Here is a 22,812-nt window from a genome sequence, read left to right as displayed (position 1 = left end):
CCTGGTGCGCTGCTCTCTCCCTGAGTCCCCTCCGAGTGCCAGGACACTCTGCCAGCCACTCCTTTCCCCTGCCTGCTGACGGGCCAGGTGCTCCCTCCCTCTTCCCTCCTCCCTCCCCTGGGCCCTGCTCCCTGCCCTCCTGGGCAGCCAGGGCAGCAAGGACGGCACCAAGGGAGCTACCCCATGGACAGGGCCCCACAGAGACACCACCGAACATCTCGGGGTAAGAGACCCCAAAGTCCTGCGGGCAGGTGGAAGAGACCACCAGGAGGCTCAGAGCAGAGGAGGGATGGGAAGAGACTGGGAAAGAATTGGAGAAGAGAGTCGCATTGGCAGAGGAGAGCAGAAAGTTGGGATAGGACAAATCTTCATATCAAAGGAGGGGAAACAGGAAGAAGGGTTCAGGTTCCGGCAGGAGGAGACTTGGGAAGACAGAGAAGGCCAGAAGGAAGAGCCAGGTTGGAGTGGGGTCAGGAGGGAGGAGCTGTGTTAGGGAGGCTAGATTCAGAGGAAAGATGGGAATGAGGCTGGCTCCCAGGTATGAGCAGGCCCCTCCCTGTCACAGGACCCTTGAGCAGTACTGACTCAGGGAGCAGCCGGCTCCAGTGAAGTACCCTGTCTGCTGTAAGTGGGGGGCAAGGGGCAGGGCAGGTGCGGAGGGGAGGGGGGTGAGGTACGACTTCCAGCTGCTCCAGCCCGGCAGCCCCGCACTTTCCTCCCAACCTGTTCAAGGAGTTTTATCTCTGCAGAGTGTGAGGCACCTGTGGAGCCCAGGAGGGAGGAGCCCCACCATGCTTGTCAGCTGGCAGTCTAGGGAGAGTGAGTGACAGCTTCCAGCTTCCAGGACCACCTAGAGAAGGTCCCTGGGGCCAACACAGGGAGTGCTCCCATGCCCCCTCCCTCTCCCCCATTCGGGACTGCCCAGAAATGCAAAGCCAGAGGCTTGACAGGGGTGTAGACCTTCCCCTCCCCCACCCCAGGGAGCCAGGCCACTGGGCCCCATTGACCACCGAGGCAATGAAAAGTAGGAAGTCTGGCTGCAGGGGGCACCTCCTGGCAGAGAGTCAGTCTTGGTACACAGAAGGCAAAAAGTAACAGAACTGAGTCAAAGGTTAGGGATATTACAGGCAGGGCTAATGGGCTTTCTGGGACAAAAGACTGGCCTTGGGCACTGTGTGGATATAGGAAATGGGATGGAGATCTGGTAGTTTTTTAAAAAGCCTCTTTTGCCAAGGACTCCCTCTCTAGGTGTTTCCCAAATAATGACTGCATGCACGAATGAACCTGTAACTCTGCAGTAGCCAAGGCTACCCCCCCCCCCATCAGCTGTTCCCTGTTTGTAGAAACAGCATTTCTACAAACCTCTATGAAGCACCCTGGGTCTCCTACTGCCTGATTTCCACCCAGACCTGGCCACAAAGAAGAACAGCCAGGAAAGGGGCTCTTTCCTCTGCTGGCTTGTAGACCAGTGAAACCCAGAGGTTGCCGGAGAGAGCCTGTTCCTCTTCAACCACCCAGTCCCACACCTCTGCAACTCCTTCATGTTGTCTAGCACAGCCAATCAACCAAAAGATTGCATTCCCACAGGAATTTAAGTCTGGGTGCAGAATATTTGTGTACTTCAACTGTGCCAAATGCTAGAGGTTTCTGGGTGTCCCCAAAATAGCAGGCTGATCAAGACAGATAGTGGCTCTGCTGCAAGACAGCCTTACAATGAAGAAGGGCCCATGGCACACCCAGGGCAGCTGGCTCTTACGTCAAGTGCCAGGAAACAACGCACGTTGCTGACTGAATAAACCCCAAGGCAGGAGAGGGCATGGCGGCTGCTCCAGAGGAAGAGAGACGTCTGAGATGGAGCTAGATGAAGGGGTGGGAGGATGGCAGAGTGGCATGGGGAAGTCCAGGAGGCTGAGAGGAGCTGGGCACTTTCAGGACCTGGAAAAGAGCCAGCGTGGCCAAAGGGTAAAGACGTGGCACTGCTAAGGGGGCCCAGCTTCTCCTCAAAGGCCAGGCAGTACTAGGGGAAAAAATGGGGCAGGGTGGGAGCCAGAAACTGAGGAAGCCCGTGGCTCACCGCCTTGTCAACTGCTGACTGACCCTTCCTTCTCTTCTCTTTACAGAACTTCTGGCTGCAAAGAAGACTCATACTTGTGAGTAGGGGTTTGAGCCAAGAAGGTGGTCCTGGGTATGGTGAAACAGTTCAGAAGGCATGAGTGAGAGAAAGGCCCAGGTCTGAGCAGAAGTGAAAGAGGCAGGCGAGACTACAAGACCCAAGAGACAAGGGCCAAAGGAAAAGACCTATAGGCCAAGATAGCAAGGAACAAAAAAAGAAGCCCAAAGAGTGTCAAGTAACAAACAATGTAAAGAAAAGGGGAACCATGAAAGAGGAGGGCAGTGCACTCTGGACAGAGGCGCGGGTCGCTGGGCCAGGGCAGGGAGGAGGTTTAAGGTCGCCCCAGCCTCGGAACTCAGCAGCCACAATGGGAGGCCTAGGAGCGTGCCCAAGGCTTTGTGGTGGCAGAGCCAGGTTTGGTGTGTTCATCTCTGTGGTTAACACATTCTGAGGTGTGAGCAAGCCTGGATCGAGACTCTGCAGAACTAGAGAGCAGGCTGCCTGGCCTCTCTGTAAGAGAGAATGGTCGGGGGCACTGTTTCTTGGGGGTCCTGAAATCCTGAGACTGAAGTCTATGAGCAAGAGCCTGTCCAGAAGGACACCCCAATGGATACTGGCGAGTAAGCATCTTCTCTAGGGCCATTTCAGCACCCCAAGTCCAGCCACAGAGAGACAGGCTATTCCAACACCAAGGGCAGCCACTCCTCCAAATCCTGCCGAGCAACCTGGGAGCACTCTAGAAAAGACTTACACAAGTGTGGTCGTTACACTAGTGTGGCGTCCTCATCAGAGGAGGGACCCTCCACACCTCCAGAACATGCTCTTTGTTTGTCCCCCAGTTCCTCCCACTGCCAAAGGCATCTGCAGCCTTGTGTTCCAGCATCCCTCCTCCCTGACCTAGGATGCTCCATCTTCCTGGGGGGTCGGGGCTGCTTGGCTCAGCATAATCCTGATCAGCTTCCTGAGCCACTAGCCACAGGGCCCCACGGAAACGCTGAGCAGCACCCTGGGAGGAAAGCGAGTGAGAATGACTAAGGCTAGCTGGGGGAGGGGATCAGGGACCACAAGGGGGTGGGGGGCTTTTGGAGCAGTGGAAACTAGGAAAGGCCAAGCCAAGCCTCCAGCCCTGACTTCTGTCTTTGAGTCCCCACTATGAATGTCCTCATGAGGATCCAGGCTGTCCACCCTCACCAACCCAAAGCGCAGCTCCTAAGCCAGCAGAGAGAGGCTTGTATTAATTGAAGAGCTGGGGGTCCCAGCAAGATTGAAGCTCTCTCAAGGGAATTGGTCCAGATGTTGAGATCCACTCCCCGACCCCAGGTCAAGAAAATAAAAATGATTCCCCCAATGAAATAACCTCAAAAAAAAAGGGTCTAGGATGAGAAACTTAGGGGGCACACACAGACCAAGAGGGAGTCTAGCAACTAAGGGGTCAGAAGAAGAACCTTCAAGGCTGAGATACCCCACAGAGCAGACTGGAAAATGAAGGGACCCATCAGTAACAAACCTCACAGCAACAAAACCTACAGAGAAACTCAAGTGCCAGAGCCTGGCCAGCCTGAGACATACTCAAAAGCAAACTTGAACCAGAAACACCCCCAGGTTCCTCAGTGGATCTGAAGCCACTCTGCCTGACCACTCTACCGTTCTCGACCTGCGTGGCCTTGAGCGGGTTACTTAACCTCTCTGTGTCCCCCCCCCCTCACTTGCCTTTGAAATGGTAGCTGTCACACAAAGTATGTTTGGGGATTACATAATCCACCCAGAACTGAGTCAATTCCCCCCACTCTGAGTTAAGCATATTGTTAAGAGGATGAAGATGGTGGCATTCACTGTCTGTGTTCCAGTCTAGCAGTCTTGCTCCTAAAAGTCCTTTCTGAAGGGCCAACCCATCGAACAGTCTTGGGTATTTGCCTAACGGTACTGCCACTGTCATATCCTCAGCCCGTCATGTGGAGGTGGCGGGCCGGTGTGCTGAGGGTCAGTAGTCTCCTGATTACACCGCACTGGGCATGGCTGTTGACTCCACAGGGTCGCAGTGCCACGTGACACTACCCAAGACAGATATTCTGTGACTTACCTCTGGGACATCCCTACCCCTGGTGTCACCTGCTGAAGAGGGCCTGGGGTACTCAGGAAGAGGGGATTTCGAGCCTGGCCTCAGCCCATGAGCTCCACGAAGCTCCCCAGCTAGAACTGCCCTGGCGAGTGGAAACAGCTTTTACCACCACTGTGGCTGTGGTTTTGGAATTTTCCAACGCCCCCTGTGATTGGCTGCCCCGCCCCTCACACCCTGTCCCAGACCCAGATTGGCCACGTGGGGTGCCTGTCATCATACACAGTGCACCTCTGGGGGCTGGGGGGCTGTCACTTGGCCACCTGTGTGGTGCAGAGCTTAAACCCCCCCCTGCCCAGAAACACTGTGGAGAGCTTTGTTGAGATCTGCGGGCTGAGGCACCTCTGAGAGGGCTTCACCCCACCTCCACTGCCAGCTGTGTCTGTTCTGGTCTACTCTACGGAGGAGGACAGGGAGCCAAGACCGGAGAGCCTAGGCTCAGTCATGAGAAGTAAGTGAATGGGGCCACCTGGCCACGGGGAAGCCTGGGTCCTACTGAATAGGAGGGTTGTCTTGGAAACTGCCTCCTTGGCAGGGTGTGTCCCAGTCAAGGTCAGGATGTGCCAAGAGGTGGTTGGAGTCCCCAGGGAGTTTCTCTCCCTAGGCAGCTTCCTTGGCAGCAGTGGTAAATGAGTTGTTGAGGAGTTCCTGCCATAAGTTCTGGGAAAACTGAGCATGCCCAGAGTGTCTGGGGCCCCTTGACTCACAAGAGAGACCAAGACCAAGGGAGGGAGTGCATCACCCAAGAGCTCAGTGTTGGAGTCTGGGAGCTGGTGGAGGTTGGTAGTCATTGAGACTCAGCTTAATTCCTAGCTCTTCCTGGTGAAGAGTTTCTTTTTGTGCCTCCAAACACAGGCGCTGCTGTGCCCTGAAGCGGGAGTCACAGTAAACTGAGGTCAGCAGGCAGTGGGGAGTCAGAAATTACCATCAGGCCTCAGAAACGTCCATCTGCCTGACTGCCCCCCCCCCACACACACACACACTGGACATGAAGGCTAAGTTCAATTCAGCCAGGGAGTGCCCTGTGTGTGCTTGCGTGTGTTTGTATGCACTTGCATGTGCCTCCTGCTACAGTAGAGATGGAAGCAGAAAGCCCCTAGTCTCTCTCCTGTCCCTGTTTGGAACCATGGGCTGACAGCTGCTGGGCAGATGTCTGGGGCCCATTTGTCTTCCAGCCAAGCAGTTTGGGCAATGAGACCACCCTCCACGTTCACGTAAGGGAAGCCAGAAGACCTGTCAGAGTCCAGGGTAAATGGGAAAAGGGAAGCCAGTGGCCTTGAGGCCATAACCTGAGGACTCAGGCAACCCAACTTCAGCCTGGGGTCTTTCCACAAGCCACAGAAAGGAGGCCATTCTGGGTCCTGGAAAGACCCAGGGACTGAAAGTCTAGTGAGCAGGTTCCAGCACCAGGTCACCTGAGGCAAGCCACTGGGCTCCGGGCTCCAGCCACAAAACCAACTTCACAGTGAAGCCGAACGTAGAGAGTCTCCCAGTTCTAAGAGCCCAGGACCAAAGAGACCCCTTGTCCCCAAAAGTGGCACCCCCAAGGGTAAAAGAGAATCTATCCCCCCCCCCATGATATACAAGGAAACCAGATCGAGTTGATATCACTACTTGCATGTGCAGGGTAGAACTACAGTTGGGGGCTGGAGCCTTGGTGAGACAGGAGGACTTGGAGAGTCCTAACAACGGGAGTAGGAGCTGCAGGTTTCATTCTGGCTTCTTCCCCTCAATTGCAAAAGCTGGCAGACCGGACCTCAAAGAGACAGCCCCAACACGCCAGATCAGCCCTGGAATGTCATGTTTCTGCATACTTCATGCCCAAGCAGGGGACAGAAGTCCCCAACAGTGGCTGAGAGAGACACTTGGGCAACTCTGCATTACACACACACACACACACACACACACGGAAACACACACAGACACACACACGGAAACACACACAGACACACACACGCATGCACAATCACACAAATATACCTAAGCTTTCTGACCCTATGGAGTGCCAATTACCACCAGCTTGGGAAAGTCAGAGAAGACAGGCCTTGGGACCATGACACACCAAAGAGTAAGGTCAGAGAAATGAGGAGCAGAAGGAACCCAGGAAATGAGTGATGGATTAAAGATCAGGAGGGCTGATGTCCAGGTGGAGGAATATCAGGATTGCCATAGAGTAAGATGTCCAGAGACCACTGGGCACAGGTTATAAGGTACAGACACGAGGGAGGTGGTAAAGAAACTAGAGGGTGTCTCATAACCAAACAGATCCACTGCCACCACCAGCAGCCAGGGGTGAGTAGCCCAGCTCCTTACTGTTAGGAGCTGGTCACTGTGAAGTGAGTAATCAGGAGGTATAAGTGGGAGGCCACATGTCTGTCACCTTCCTTGAATCCAGTCATGATAATGCAGAGCAGTAGGTCATAAAGAACTCCAAGTCCCCAACGCGTGTGCTTGCGTTCGTGTGTGTGTGTGTGTGTGTGTGTGAATAACAGGTGCCACAGAGTGCGTGTGGTGGGCATAGGACAACTTTTGGTAGTTGATTCCTTCCCCTAGAGTTCTGGGGATTGAACTCACGTCGTCAGACTTTTGTGGCTAGCGCTTTTACCCACTGAGCCATCTCATGGCTCTGTTTGGTTTTATGTGTTTGTTTGCTTGTTTGTGACCAAGTCTCATAGCTCAGGTTGGTCTTGGGACCAACACCATATAGCTGAGGAGGACCGTGAACTTCTGACCTGCCTACCTCTGTTCTCCAAGTGCTAGGATTATAGGAGTATACTGTGAGCCTTGCTCCATCTGGCCTTGCTCCTTCCTCATACGGCTCCTGCACCCTTCTCCTTTCCTTTCTTCTCATTCCTAGCCCAAATCCCACCTGCCTCAGGCTCAAGACTGGAAAGAACTCCCATCTGCCCCATCACAATGAAAATGTGTATCAACTGTTGTCCCTACCTGGGGCTCACTCACTCCTCCCCTGCTCTGTGCTGCTGACTCAAAGCAACAGAGCCAGGGACTTTCCCCCAGCTGAGTGCTCTCTAAGGAAGACAGCCTGGGGTCTCACTCCTGTCCCCATGAATATTTCCTGAGGTCTAATTTCCACTCCTGCTAGTGTGACAACAAGGCCTCTTCCCTGAGACTTCAAGGCTCAAAGAACGGAGATCGGAGATTTCTATTTGGGGGCAGAACAGTAATAAAGAGGGGTGTGGGTGCCCCAGCCAAGTGCTTCTGGGTCTGCTGCATCCCAAAGGCAGCAGAGGTGCCCAGGGGAAGAGCTACTGCCCAGGGGACAGGGGGAGATGCTGAGTATGGTTCCCAGTCCTCAGAGCTTCCTCCTGGTGATTCATCCCCTCCCCCATTCGTGGCTTGTTTTCTTTGAGTTCTTTTATTTCCCCTCCTTTCTCCTGTCCCAGACTGTGGGGGTGGCGGGGGCAGCAAGAAGGGGTTTCGAGTGGCTGGCTAGCTTTCATGGCTTTGCAAAAACCCGTCTCTCCCTCGCCCACCTGAGTCTTAGCGTCACTAGTTTTTCAGTTCTGGGATCAGGTATGTCAGTAAAAAATTCTCATGAGGGCTTGCCCGGGCTGGAGGTATGCCCACCAGGTAGATCAGTGGTTCCTGGCCCTGTGGTGGCAACCACCACCTTGGTTTCCAGCAGAAACTAGAGGAACTGAGAGCTAAGAAAGGAGGGAGGCTGATGATAGGCTGCGGTACACAGGGGACCGCTGGCTGGAGCTGTGGTCTCGGTGGAGAGAGAGAAGGGGCCTAAGTGAAGAGAAGCATTCCTCTTTCTCACCCAGCCATTCATTCATTTCTGCAAAGAAAGGTCCAACAATGGATAACCTGGTTCATACCCTAAATGAGCTGTGGACTTCCAGAGGGCACTGGGCCATGAGCTCTGTCCGGGTGCACAAGCTTTCTGACTTTGGCTCTAGAGAAGCAGATAAAGGGTACAGGAGCCAGCCAAGACCACTGATGAAAGTTGGGCCCAGGGAATGGTCTCATCCATCCATCCAGCCATCCATCCTCTATCTATCATCTATCTATCTACCTCTCTATCTTTGTATCTATCTATCAATCATCTATCTCCCTCTCTATTTTTGTACTAGGCATGAGTCCTTGCTCCTCACCTAACCCATCATCACCCTCATTTCACACTTGTTCACTTTGCAGCCAGTGACCTTGGTCCATCCCACTCTCCTGGTATACTTGGGCATCTCATCCTCCAAGCGGATACAGCTTAATGATTGAGGACTCTGTCTCCAGTTACCAAGACCCAACTCCTTGATTGCCCTTTGCCTGTATAGGCTTGGTCTGGTCACTCGCTAGGCCTTGGTTTTTTGAGCTGTAGATGGGGACACTATTAGTAGACCCTGCTTTACAGAATTGTGTGACCACTAAAAGTATACGTAAAGAATCCCAAGGATGGTGTGGTAGTTCAGCCACTAGAGAATCTTGCCCTGCGATCTTGGCAGCTGGAGTTCAACCTCTAGAAGCCACGCAAAGGTGAAAGGAGAGAACCGACACCACAGAGCCGTCCTCTGACCGCCAGGTGTGAGTTGCAGCATGTGTGCCCACATGTATAGATAGCGTGCACGCATGCAGTATAGTAATCCATGAAGACGTTTTGAAAAGAAAGTGAGTGTGATGGTTCGCATCTATAACCCCAACACTCAGGACACTGGAAGGGGAATCCTGCATTCCAGGCCAGCCTGAGCACACAGTGAAACCCCACCTAGACGGGAGAGGAGTAGTGAGACGGCCCAGTGGATAAAGGGTCTTGCTGCCAAGTCTGATAACCTGAGTTCAGCCCCCAGGCCCCACATGGCAGAAGGAAAGCACCAACCCCTATAATCTGTCCTCTGACCTCCACACATTCATTGTGGCGTGTGGCCCATGTGCATGCACAATCAATAAATAAATATAATAACAATTAAAAAGGGGGACTGGAGAGATGGCTCAGAGGTTAAGAGCACAGGCTGCTCTTCCAGAGGTCCTGAGTTCAATCCCCAGCACCCACATGGTGGCTCACAACCATCTGTAATTTGATCTGGTTCCCTCTTCTGTTATGCAGACCAAACACTGTACAAATGATAAATAATTTTTAAAAATAATAATAATAATTAAAAAAACAAGTCTGGGGAAATAGACCAGCTCATAAAGTGCTTGTTTTACATGCATGAGACCTTGGGTACTGTCCACAGCATCACACACGCACACGCACACACAAGCCTGGCATACACTAAGAATTCCGATAGTGCTTACGTCTTTCGTTATTATTCCTCCTTACTCAGTATCAATTGGACAACAGAAAGAGAAGAACAGAAGAAAGAACCGTAGCATGCCTCTGCCTAAACCATTCCTTCCCTGCAACTGGGGCTTCTGGAGTGAGAACCCCCTGGGTTGCAGTCCCTCTCTGTTCCTACCACTTCCTCTCTGTGGCTAGGCACCTGGTCAGGACCCAGGGCCCAGCTCTGGATAAAGTCAGAAAGCACTATCAGTGAATCTTGCAGCTGTGAGCAGGGTGAGATTAGAGGAGGTAGGAGGCAGAGGTCCTTGCCTCTGCCTTGTTTCTCCTTGTAAGAGGTTCTAAGATGTTCCCTGGGGGGGGTACTCCCTGGGGGGTGCTCTCAGGGCTAAAGCAGTCTAAAGGAGAGTCACCTTTGCTTTCCAGGGCTGCATCATAATTATGGTTCTCACATTACCTTAGTAGGGCAGACACAGGGGAAAACCTGATGAACTGGCCTGTGTAAAGAATGGGCTTGGGAAGATCATCAAACTGACCTTGACCCCTTGGGAAGAACAACCTGGCTGTTTAGCCTCCAGGGGGACTAAAATCTTGCTGTTTCAAGTATAGTATGAAGGCAAAGAAGCAACCACCCAGGAGCCTGTTAAAGTACAGACTCTCCTGAGCCCCACCTTGGGCTGCTTGAACAAAGACAGGCTTTTGTTTCATGTACCGGGCTATAGCACTCAGAACACCACAAATACAAGGCTAGTTCACTACAGAGCTCCATCTGCAGCCCAGTCCCACATTTCAACAGGACCTCCAGGTTGCTCGATCATCACTAGCCTGCACCAGCCATTTTTGCTTTTGTGAGAATGGAGACCAGAGGGTTTTGTTGTCATTTTTGAAACAGGGTCCCAAACTATACCCCAGGCTGGCCTGAAAGGCATGGTAACCCTCCTGCCCCAGCCTCTCTGACAGCTGAGGTTTCCCAACTTGAAGGTTTTCATTTGATAACCTTCAGGAGGAGGGTGCAATGAGAAGCAGCCGGTAAGACACAGAAAGCCTAAGAAAACAGCTAAGTGGTGTTTGGTTGCGGTGGGAGCCATGGTGCAGGAGCTGGCCTGCAGGTTCCTGACCTTTGATTGGCTCCAGTTCCTGGCACCACTGGGCTCTGAGATGGTAAGTTCCTGGCAGACTAGACTCCCAGGCAACAGTTTGAGTAATCTTGTGATTACTCAGCTCCCCCTCCCCAAACTGGGTTCCCATGCTTGCTGTTCAGGGACTGGCTCACCCTGTGAGTCTTAAAGGGTTAGTTGTGGAAGGTGTTTCTCAGCTCCTCCCACCAGCTCCCTACCAGCCCTTCCCCTCCTTCCTTCCCCAGATCACACACACACACATACACCCCACGCATGCACACACAATGCTGGTACTTGGTACTGAAAGGAGGGAGGTGTATAGGGGAAGGAGTACCATAGAAAGACCAGAAGCCTGGTCATGTGGAGGGTTTGGCACAGGGCTAGGACACAACAGAGGTTTCCCTCTCTTTCTGTTGTCTCTCCACTGCTATAACTGACTATTTTCCCCCAGTCTTGAACCTCACAGTCCTTCTAGCTCTTTTGGCTAGAGGGTCTCACACAGAGAGCTCTGACTCTGTGCTTGTCTCATGGTGGACCACTGCCTTGAGGAAAACAGAGGAGGGGATGGGCTAGTAGCTGGGGTCCAGGACTCCCACAGCTCCCAAATCTCCCTTGACCATCCAAATCTCTGAAGACAGGCATGGTCTTAGTCACACTGTGGTAAGTAAGGTTCCTGGGCTAGGACCAACAGTGGGTCAGGTATGGGACAGGGAGGTGTGACTGGGGTCATCCATGCGGTCAGTGCACACACGCACACGGATGTGGCTCTTGGAGAAGGGAAGAGGTAGGGAGGACTGTGGTTGCCTGCTGGGCCAGGGCCTGAGTTCCCACTGTGGCTTGGCCTAATCTCCCTACCACTTGCTTTTCTAGGTGACCTATGTTGGTTCCCCCCCCCCTCTCTGGTCTTAGGGCCACTAAAGAAAGACATACCACAGTACATAGAGGAGAAGGTGTTGGGCAGGAAAAAAGCCTGTGGGCCAGAGTGCTTCGGCCAGCCTGCCATGCCCATGGACTTGCTTTATATCAGACAGCAATAACCAGCCAGCGTTCTGCCCCTCCACGGTGCCCCCTAGAACTGTACGACCTACATGACAGGCAGTGTTACTTTCGCCCTCACTTGCGGCCAAGGGAACCGAGTCTGAGAGTGCTATTAGTGACTGGAAGTGTGTGTGCCCCCACACTTTCCACCCCTCTTCCAGGCACCCAGGTTCCCTCCTGCTCTCTCTTTCCTCCCAAGCATTAAAACCAGCTTGTAACTTACAGGAAACAATCTGAAAAGTGTGCTTTGCCGTCTGGTGGCCGCAGCTTACTGTGCAGTTGGCGGGTGGCAAGTGTGTCTGGGGGTTGGACAAAGAACTGAGTCAGACACTCATGTGGCCCTTTCAGCTGCTTAATCTGACCCAGCTCTTGGCTGGTTTGAGAAGATCATGGTTTAAGGATGATGGAATATTTTGGGAAGTGGTAGGCACATCACGGTCTACCTCCTCTCGCATCAGCAGGCCTATGTGTGGTTTTGTTTTTTGAAATGAGTCTTGCATAGTCCAGGCTACCCTGGAACTCACTATGTATCCAAGGATAATCCTAATCCTCTGGGCCTCCATCTCTTAAGTGCTGGAATTACAGGGATGTGCAACCCCACCCGATTAGCAGGCTCACACGTGATCAGGCACCAGGCCCAGGCTATGAGTTCACATAGGGGTGAATTTGTTCCCTGTAAGGTCCTCCCTCTGTCCATAGAGTGGGAGACGTGTCACAGATGAGAAAGGGCTTTACTGGAGACCATTTTTCTGGCCTGCTCCAGCGCTAGCCTCTCCATTTGGGGAAAACCAGAGATCACCAACCCACCCACCCATTGAGTTCTTAGCTTCTGGAAATATCTGGAATGGCTGGGGCTCCAAGCTTCACCCAGTTGCTGTCCCTTCTCTTCCCATCTCCCCCAAAAGTTGCAGATTGAATGTGGGCTTCATATATGCTGCTATACCACAGAGTTAAGTCCCCAGCCTTTCTAGCTCTTTGGTTTGGTTTGGTCTGTTTTTGTTTGTTTGTTTTTCCAGACAAGGTTTCTCTGTGTAACAGCCCTGGAAGTCCTGGAACTCCCTTTGTAGACCAGGCTGGCCTTGAACTCACAAAGTTCCCCTTGTCTCTGCCTCCCAAATGCTGGTATTAAAGGTGTATGCCAGGGCTGGAGAGATGGCTCAGAGGTTAAGAGCATTGCCTGCTCTTCCAAAGGTCCTGAGTTCAATTCCCGGCAACCACATGGTGGCTCACAACCATCTGTAATGGGGTCTGGTGCCCTCTTTCTGGCCTGCAGGCATACACACAGACAGAATATTGTATACATAATAAATAAATAAATATTTAAAAGAATGAACGATTGATTTAAAAAAAAAAAATAAAGGTGTATGCCACCACACTGGAAGACAGCCTCTTGATGTCCTTTAAAATGTTGCAGAAAACTGTAGGCACTGGCAGTGACAGGACAAAGGAAATCAGCCTGGGAGGAGCAGCCACGCAGAGGGTGACCAACAGAGCTTAGAATGAGTTCAGTGGGAGGGAAAACTTGGCTTTTTTGTTTGGTTCGGGTTTTTGGTTTTTCAAAACAGGGTCGGTCTCTCTCTCTCTCTCTCTCTCTCTCTCTCTCTCTCTCTCTCTCTTTCTCTCTCCTGATTTTACAAAACACTGTAGTCTTGGCTATCCTGGAACTAGCTCTGTAGATCAGGTTGGCCTCAAACTCAAAAGATCAGGTTTCGCCGGGCGGTGGTGGCGCACGCCTTTATTCCAGCACTCGGGAGGCAGAGGCAGGTGGATCTCTGTGAGTTCGAGACCAGCCTGGTCTACAGAGCTAGTTCCAGGACAGGCTCCAAAACCACAGAGAAACCCTGTCTCTAAAAGCCAAAAAAAGAAAAAAGATCAGGTTTCCTCTGCCTCCCAAATGCCAGCATGCACCACCATCACCTGGGAAAAAAAACTTGGGTTTTAGTGTACAGTAAGCAACATCTGCCTAACAAATGTGCGCATGTGCACTGGTACAGAGTGTTTGGATCTACAGGTCACATACACTTTCCTTTCTTTTCTTTTTTCTTTTTTTTTCTTTCTTTTTTTCTTGAGATAAGGTCTCACTATGTAGCCAAGGCTAGCCTGGATCTTGATGTGTAGACCAGGCTGGCCTTGAACTCACAAAGATCCCCCTGCCTCTGCCTCCCTAGTGCTGGAATCTAAGGCATTTGCCATCACGACCAACAAGCCACATATGCTTTTCATCTGTGTACACACACAAGTGTGCCTTCAAACATGTCAACACATGTAAACAGTTCAGGAGGGTGGGATTGTATACATGCCACAACCTGAGCAAACTAGTTGTTCATCTGTGAAGGGAACGGGTGGATGAGGTGCTTTTAATCTCAGCCAGTTTTAACAGTCATGGTCTGTGCTCACACAGATAGACACAGATGCATTCCTTTATCCTCTTACACGCTTATATACCAAATACTACTTCATGTTGGTTCTGGGGCCAACAGCCTGGAAACCTTATTTGGGCTCTTGGACAATCAGCAAAGCTGGGTTGAGCTTCTCCAGGCTCCATCCCTGCTTCTTCCTAGTCTCTCTGTACCCCCACTCCATTGTTTCCCCCTCAGTTCCTGTTCCTGTGTGGCCTTCCCTCTCTTCCAAGAGTGACTGACATCTCTGTCTAGTGCCCAGTGACTTAGTGTACCTCATCTTCCTCTGTTCATGGGAGTGAAACCTCAGAAGAGGGAGTGGGCACGAAGGCAGCCCCTTGGGCGGGAAGCAGGTGTTACAAAGCTGTAAGGACGCCTCTGGCTCTCTACAGGATGGGGGTGGGGGACACTGGGGATATTCAACTTGAAGGGATAAGCAGGTGGCCTCTTTGCAGCTGCTTACCGCCTCAGTAAAAGCTGATACAACTCCCAGATGCTTTGTGAACAAAACCCAGCCTCCTCAGACCCTTTGCTGAGAAGCATTCAGCACTTTGCTTCCCCTTCTCTAATGCAAGAGGGCATGGTGGGGCTCCCTGGAGAAATGGGGAAGCACCAGACACCTGCGTCAGCACCCCAGGCTCATGGTAGTGGAATCCAGAAAAATATCCTGGGCTAACATCTCTCTCCCTCTCTCCCAGCACAAATTGAAGTAATACCTTGCAAGATCTGTGGGGATAAGTCATCTGGGATCCACTACGGGGTCATCACCTGTGAGGGGTGCAAGGTGAGTTACAGGCAGTGGTCTGCAGATGCACACTTGGTGAGGGTCCTGAACGTGAGGAAGCAGGAGGGCCGTGTCTTGGTGTGGGAAAGTGACCACATTGTCAATCACAACTCTACAGTCGGGGTTGTGGGACCTTTGGTGGGTTTCTAGATGTGGAAAGTCCTGAGGCCGGTGCCAGGAGTTAGAGGTCCCAGGACCACCTTGACCTTGACCTGGATCGGATAAGCAATCTCTGTTCCCCAGGGCTTCTTTCGCCGCAGCCAGCAGTGCAATGTGGCCTACTCCTGCACCCGTCAGCAGAACTGCCCCATTGACCGCACCAGCCGCAACCGATGCCAACACTGCCGCCTGCAGAAGTGCCTGGCTCTGGGCATGTCCCGAGATGGTGAGGATGGGGGTGGGGAGCAGGCCCCAAGAGTCCCTGCGCTCTCGAGAGGCATCCTGGCTCTTGTCAGACAGAATTGGCTTGCAAAAACACCCTGCCTGGGGCCTCTCACCGTTCTTCCACCCTTAGCCCTTTGTCCCATCTTTTTGAATGTCCTCGAGGCTCTTCAGAGTCTCAGCTCCAGGCTCTGCGCCAGAAACCCTTTACCAGAGGCCTATCACTCCTGTCTCTTTTTCCTCTAATGAAGTCTCTTCGTTCTGCCTTCTCCTAGCCTAGTTCCCATCCACTTTCCACGTTGTCGTCTCTTGCCCTGTCACCGGAGTTTAGCTCCAGCTCCCTCTAGAACCCTGTGACTGGGAACACCATCAGAGTTAGCCTGAGAATGACCCGAAGTTGGGGGTGGAGTGTGGTGTTCCTAGGGTCTTACCCACCCTCCTCACCCACCATCCTCACCGCAGAAGGAGCCCTGGGTGGAGGGGGGGGGGGTGGCATGAGGTGAGGAGGAGCTAGAAGGAGCATGTCAGCACTTTTCAGTGCTCAAAATAACAAAGCGAAAGGAAACATGCAGGGGTGCAGAGGGGCAGGCGGGGCCAAGGGCTGTGCCCCCACACCTGGGAGGGGTTGGGGGAGCAAAAAGGCAGGAAAGAGAGAGAGAAGAGGATGTTCAGAAAAGCCGCGGAGCCTGGGTTGGGCTGTGGTGAGTATCTAGGTCACCAGGGAGCCTGCAGGCCTGACCACAGGGAGACCTGTGTTCGCAGCCCTTCTCTTCCTCCAGCCCTCCCAGACAGGCACGCTGACCCCAATACAGCCTGAGGCCCCCTATTCAACCCCCACCTCGGCCCCAGTCTCCAGAGACCAGAATCCCAAGCCCAAGCTCATTGCTTGGTTTCTATCACTATTAGCATTTAGTTTAGGGCTCAAATGATTTTCCTAGAGAAATGGAAATGCCAGTAGGGCAGATCCTAACTGGAACAGAACCAGTTGTGGGAGGATCCTAAAGCCTAAGCTCCCAAAGAGAAAGTTCACAGACGGCGGGAGAAATCTGACTTAGGGTCCAATTTGTGTGCCTGTTGTACTGTGTTCTCCTGCCTGCCACCTGTCCTGATTCTGAACCTTCTTCAGCTGTTAAGTTCGGCCGAATGTCCAAGAAGCAGAGGGACAGTCTCCATGCAGAAGTGCAGAAACAGCTGCAGCAGCAGCAGCAACAGCAGCAACAGGAACAAGTGGCCAAGACTCCTCCAGCAGAGGGCCATGGAGCAGATACCCTTACATATACTTTGGGGCTCCCAGATGGACAGCTACCACTGGGCGCCTCACCTGACCTGCCTGAGGCCTCTGCTTGTCCCCCTGGCCTCCTGAGAGCCTCAGGCTCTGGGCCCCCATATTCCAACAACTTGGCCAAAACAGAAGTCCAAGGAGCCTCCTGCCACCTTGAGTATAGCCCAGAGCAAGGCAAAGCTGAAGGCAGAAACAGCGTCTACAGCACAGACAGCCAGCTTACTTCTGGAAGACGTGGACTTCATTTCGAGGGAGCCAGGCATCCCGAGCTTGGGGAACCAGAACAGGGTCCAGACAGCCACTGCAGTCCCAGTTTCTGCAGTGCCCCAGAGGCACCGTACGCCTCTCTGACAGACATAGGTGAGCATCGGGGAAGGGAAATGGGCGGTGAAGATGAGGGGAGAACTTCCCCTAGCGCCCTTGTAACCAAACATTAGTCCTAAGGAACTGGGGGATTCTGGACCAAGAGTCAAGGGAGGAGCTAGAGCAGGTGGACCAGGGAGAGACTCTTTGTGAGAGTCGGGGTGGGAACTGGCTGAGATCTACCGATCTGTGCCTTCCTCTTCTGGCCCCCAGAGTACCTGGTACAGAATGTCTGCAAGTCCTACCGAGAGACATGCCAGCTACGGCTGGAGGACCTGCTACGGCAGCGCACCAACCTCTTCTCCAGGGAGGAGGTGACCAGCTACCAGAGGAAGGTGAGGGCAGGAGACACGGGGAAGGGAGGGCATCACCCCCACCACCACTGGGAAAGCCCAGAGATGGCTACTTGCACAGGTATGGGAGCAGTAGGGTATCACAGACAGGCTGGCCCACAGGTGTGTCCTCTATTCCCTAGCAGCTAAATGAGAGGGTTTCCCTAGCTCCTGACTATGGAAAATTTACCCAGCTAGCAACCTGCCTCCTCTTCCATCCGGACCTTGCCACACTGCCTTTCGTGCTCCACCAGCAACTGACACTAATAAGTACCTAAAGGCCATTTATTGAATAGCCTTCCTTCTAGTCAGTGTAACAGAAGCTTTGATGAAGTACATCCAACCTGTAGCTGCAAGCTGCATGTGTCCAAAGATAGTGATTAACGTGGCCCAATGCACAATCATGAGGGGTTTTTGTTTGCTTGCTTTTTTTTTTTTTGTCTTTATTTTTTTTCTGAGTCAAGATTTTTTCTGAGTAGCCCTGGCTGTCCTGGAACTCACTTTGTAGACCAGGCTGGTCTTGAACTCCACCTGCTTCTACCTCCCAAGTGCTGGGACTAAAGGTGTGCACCATACCTGGCTTTAAAAAACATGAGATTTTTTTAAAAATATTTATTTATTTATTATGTATACAGTATTCTATCTGTGTGGGAAGAGGGCACCAGACCTCATTACAGATGGTTGTGAGCCACCATGTGGTTGCTGGGAATTGAACTCAGGACCTTTGGAAGAGCAGGCAATGCTCTTAACCACTGAGCCATCTCTCCAGCCCCCAAAACATGAGATTTTTAAAAACTTGATTCCCAGGTGTGAACTTTGTAGCTAGCCACATTGTATCGCCGTGTCAAAGGTTAGACATACCTGGGAGATCATCCTCAGCCCTTCTGTCAGCTGGCCTCTGAGAATAGCGTTTACACTAAGGTAGAGGCACTCAGGGTCACAAAGAGATAGAGCCAGTCAAGCTCAAATCCGAGGGCTCTCCAGTATTTGTTGTCCCTTCTGTGCCACTCTGACAACACCAGGTCACCTCCTCTGTCCCTGCAGTCCATGTGGGAGATGTGGGAGCGTTGTGCCCACCACCTCACTGAGGCCATTCAGTATGTGGTGGAGTTTGCCAAGCGGCTCTCGGGCTTCATGGAGCTCTGCCAGAATGACCAGATCATACTACTGAAAGCAGGTGCCCTGGGATGGGCGGGCCCAGGGATGGGGGAAGAGTATGGGCTGGGGATGGAAGCAGAATGAGCCTGTAAGATGAAGCCAGGGATGGCCTTAAAAAAAAAAAAAAAAACAGGATACTGGGGGAGTCAGTTCCTGGCTTTCCTGGCTTTGCTTGACTCTGCCCTCCCAAACCCGCCCCCCCTTCCAGGAGCGATGGAAGTCGTGCTTGTGAGGATGTGCCGGGCCTACAATGCTGACAACCACACAGTCTTTTTTGAAGGCAAATATGGCGGCGTGGAGCTGTTCCGAGCCTTGGGTGAGGGCAGAGAGAAATGAGAAGTTCCTGACGCCAGTCCTCTCTAAAGCCCCTGTCCAGGGCTGAGGCTCCCCCTGCTCTAAATGCCCAAAGGGTGGTGCCCTTGAGAAGCAGCTTCCCCACTTACTCTCTCCATTTCCACCCCGGCAGGCTGCAGCGAGCTCATCAGTTCCATATTCGACTTTTCCCACTTCCTCAGTGCCTTGCGTTTGTCTGAGGATGAGATCGCCCTCTACACGGCCCTGGTTCTCATCAATGCCAGTGAGTGTGGCTGGGCCCGGGGAAGGGCACCCTGGTGGCTAGGACACAGCAGTGAGTGGAGAGCCTAGGCCTTCGGGTGTGGCTAAATCTGGGAGATTGCCTGACGTAGCATGAGCACTGCCCAATGCTTCTGTAAAATGAAACGGATGAAAGCATCCAGAGGAACCATAAGACGCGGCAAGGACCGCATGTAATGGGGCAGGAGGAGCATGGAGAATGGAGGCTGGGCAGAAGTGAGCCGCTTCCCCAGGAGACTAACCGACTGGTCAGTGTGTGGCAGCGACTCCTTGGCAGCATTGTGATCACCTGGAGAGCTTTAAGAACTGATTGCATGCCTGGGTCCCACTTCCAGATTCTGATGTAACTCGTCCGGGCTGCACCCGGAATTTTAACAGTCACCTCCTGATTGAGAATGACTGTTTGCTGTGGGCTCATCTGGTGTTAGGGCTCTGGGTATCCACTCCGCGGGACTAGAGTGTCTGATTCAGCTGAACACTGAATATCCAGAAGACCTAGGAAAGTGGGCTGCCGCTCTGTGCCTGTTAAATAGCCATACAAGTCCTCCAGTTCTGTTAATGGCCTCAAGCCAGAAGCAAGACTTTATAGATGACTTCAGGGTATTTGAGGAAACAAAGCCAGAGGTCTCTTAGGAGATGAAAGAGAGCCACAGACGACTTTAGAGGCCTTGGTGGCCATCTGGACAACTTCAGGAGATCAGCTGAGCCACTCTCGTAGGAATGGGAAAGCTCCCTTCCAACATTTTACCTCCGTGACAGAAACCTAGTGCCTGACATTGAGCAGGTGAAAGAGCAGGTTACCAGGGAAGAGGTAGCTTGGAGTTGGAAGGCTAACAGTCCCCACCCATTTCATCACTACACACACACACACACACACACACGCACAAACACACATGCATGCACACACACACACACACACACACGCATGCACTCAGCTGGGAGGGCCTCTCCAAAAAGATACGTGATACCATTTTGCTGGGCAGGACTGTGTGTGATGTTTCTGTTTCACTCTGGTCCCATCGCTTCCTTCAGACCGGCCTGGGCTCCAAGAGAAAAGGAGAGTGGAGCATCTGCAATACAGTCTGGAGCTGGCCTTCCATCACCATCTCTGCAAGACCCATCGCCAAGGCCTCCTAGCCAAGGTAGGAAAGGTCCCTAGGAGAAAAGAGACCAGACCCAGTGCCAGTTCTGTGCCCTGGGGGCCAGGGTCTTCAGGAGGGAGGGAGTGCCGAGGTGCTGTGTTAAGGCAGAGTTTGCAATAGCAGCAGGACTGTGGGAACAACTGGTTCCAGGTGCAAAGAGGCGGAAAGTTAGCGTGGAGTTGTGAGAGACCTCCAGGGAACAATTGGGTTTAATATAGCTCACACTTGCCCAGCACCTGCTTACACAGAGCACTGTGGAAAGATACAGAGATGCCGCCTCACTAAGGTATTTCAGTCGGGTATAAAGAGATGCCATGCCTTCTGAAATAACTCTAATATAAAGTAGAATGCGTGATATTTTATAATGAGATTAAAAAGTGCTTTTGATGATAGGTCTCTTACCCTTAAGGCAGCCCAGTTATAAATAGGCAGGTGTTAAAATCTTCCTGTAACAATAAAGTGATTTCAGTGGCTTATATTAATTGATAACACGAATCTTAATCGCAGTGCTCTTTCGATGATATCCCTGGAGCCCCTAATTCAATATTATAAAAACTCTTGAAAGCACAGCATTGGTGGTGTGTGCCTGTAAAGCAGCACTCACGAGGACGAAGGAAGCAAGAGAAACAGGAATTCAAGGTCATCCTCAGTTCTAAAGAGTTTGAGGCCTGGACTACATGAAACTCCCCTCTAAAAATGGGAGAACTTCTGGAAAAAATTATAGTGTATACAGGAGTTTAAAACAATTTAAGAGACTGGTGAGATGGCCCGATGGATAAAGATACTTTCCCCAAAGCCTATGATGGCCTGAGTTTGATCCCTGGGACCCACATGATGAAAACGAAATTCTTAACGCTTGCAAGTTGATCTCTGACCCCCCCACACACACACACAAATGAAAAATGTAAAACTTTTCCACAACGTGAGGGTAAAGCGAGTAGAACCTAAGTAGTACCTTAAAAGGCGAATCAAGCATGAAAGATACAGGTTTGAACAAACATCCATGAGGACAGAGCAGGGATCCAGGCTTAGGAGAGGAGATGAATGAAATCTAAGGAGGTCAAACAGTATGTAGAGGGGGGATGGGTCATGGCACTTATTTCCATGCGTGTGTGTGTGTGTGTGTGTGTGTGTGTGTGACCATGTGCACGTGGTGCCCATGCAGACGAGGATGTGTATGTATGCCTGTAGAGGCCAGATAACCTCGGCTAGCATTCCTCGCTGGTGCCATCTATAGTTTTCATTCATCATTCATTCATTCATTCACCTATTCAGTTACTCATTTTGAGGCAGCGTCTCTCACTGGCCTGCTCTGTGCTTGACCTAGGACTGCTGAGATCTGCTGTCTCTTTCTCTCAAATATGGAGATTACAAGCATGAACTACCTTGCCCAGCTTTCTTTTTCCCCCTTTTTTCTTTCTCTTTTCTTTTTTGTTTTTTTTTTCTTTTTTTTTTAAGATTTATTTATTTATTATTCCTTCCATGTGTGCCCGCATGTCAGAAGGGGGTGCCAGGTCTCATTACAGATGGTTGTGAGTCACCATGTGGTTGCTGAGAATTGAACTCAGGACCTCTGGAAGAGCAGTTAGTGCTCTTAACCACTGAGCCATCTCTCCAGCCCAGTTTTTTTTTTTGTTTTTGTGTTTGTTTGTTTCACAACAAGTTTTTCTGCATTGCCCTGGCTGCCCTGGAACTTGCTTCATAGACCAGGCTGGCCTCGAACTCACAGATCAGCCCTCCTCAGCCTCCCCAGTACTGGGATTAAAGGAGTGTACCTCCACACCCAGCTTTTGCCCGGTTTCCTTTCTGTGGGTTCTGGAAACTTTCAGGTCCTGCACTTTATTGACTGAGCTGTCTCCCAGCTCTCATGGTACTTTTCGGTAAATGTGAGGCCAGAAGCTGGGGTAGACTGGAGAGAACAGAAGGTAGGCCTGAAAACTGTGAGGAACAGGAACTGCAAAAACTCTCAGTGCCATGGGAAGAGTGAAGGTTTTGCTTCTAGGCAATGGGGAGCCCTGAAAACTAGAACCATGCAATGGGGAGCCCCAACAACTAGGGCCATGCAATGGGGAGCCCCAACAACTAGAACCATGCAATGGGGAGCCCCAACAACTAGAGCCATGCAATGGGGAGCCCCAACAACTAGAACCATGCAATGGGGAGCCCCGACGACTAGAACCATGCAATGGGGAGCCCCGACGACTAAAGCCCCGATGACTAGAGCCTGCAATGGGGAGCCCCGACGACTAAAGCCCCGACGACTAGAGCCATGCTGTATTCAGATCTGTCATTAGGAAATTTACTTTGTAAAGGACCCACCTATGTAGTCATTCTCTTAGGCCCTGTGAACACATCATGCTAGCACAGAGATACAGAAGTTATCCAAACAATCTCTCCCTAAGAAATGTAACCTCCCATCTACAGCAAAATGGATTTAAAGAAGAGACTGGGCCTAGGAAAGCCATTGGAATGCAAATGTGGTTGAATCCACTTTGGTGTGTTTTGTATTATTATTTTTTGGAGGGGATGTTTTTTTTTTGTTTTTTTTTTTTGTTGTTGTTGTTGTTGTTTTAAATATTTATTTATTTATTATGTATACAATATTTTGCCTGTATGACTGAAGGCCAGAAGAGGGCACCAGACCTCATTACAGATGGTTGTGAGCCACCATGTGGTTGCTGGGAATTGAACTCAGGACCTTTGGAAGAGCAGGCAATGCTCTTAACCACTGAGCCATCTCTCCAGCCCCTTGTTTT

The 22,812-nt window shown here is 51.6% G+C and overlaps 1 protein-coding gene across 1 annotated transcript in view; it reads left to right on the top strand.

The window, feature by feature from the left end:
• Positions 1 to 108: 108 nt before the first annotated feature.
• Positions 109 to 22,812, top strand: part of Rorc (RAR related orphan receptor C) — a 26,951-nt gene continuing 4,247 nt past the window's right edge. The window contains exons 1-10 of the mRNA XM_050124557.1: positions 109 to 223; positions 2,121 to 2,150; positions 14,719 to 14,804; positions 15,048 to 15,189; positions 16,312 to 16,827; positions 17,044 to 17,165; positions 18,207 to 18,339; positions 18,529 to 18,636; positions 18,787 to 18,897; positions 19,947 to 20,056. Of these exons, the coding sequence (XP_049980514.1) occupies positions 184 to 223; positions 2,121 to 2,150; positions 14,719 to 14,804; positions 15,048 to 15,189; positions 16,312 to 16,827; positions 17,044 to 17,165; positions 18,207 to 18,339; positions 18,529 to 18,636; positions 18,787 to 18,897; positions 19,947 to 20,056 (1,398 nt within the window). The 5' untranslated portion in view covers positions 109 to 183. The remainder of the gene's footprint in view (positions 224 to 2,120; positions 2,151 to 14,718; positions 14,805 to 15,047; positions 15,190 to 16,311; positions 16,828 to 17,043; positions 17,166 to 18,206; positions 18,340 to 18,528; positions 18,637 to 18,786; positions 18,898 to 19,946; positions 20,057 to 22,812) is intronic.

Source organism: Alexandromys fortis, unplaced genomic scaffold (assembly GCF_014885135.2).
Source record: "Alexandromys fortis isolate MF-2015 unplaced genomic scaffold, M_Fortis_MF-2015_v1.1 scaffold_218, whole genome shotgun sequence".
In the NCBI taxonomy this organism is placed as follows: domain Eukaryota; kingdom Metazoa; phylum Chordata; class Mammalia; order Rodentia; family Cricetidae; genus Alexandromys; species Alexandromys fortis.
Note: the sequence above shows the minus strand (reverse complement) of the source record. Positions and strands in the feature narration are given on the sequence as shown.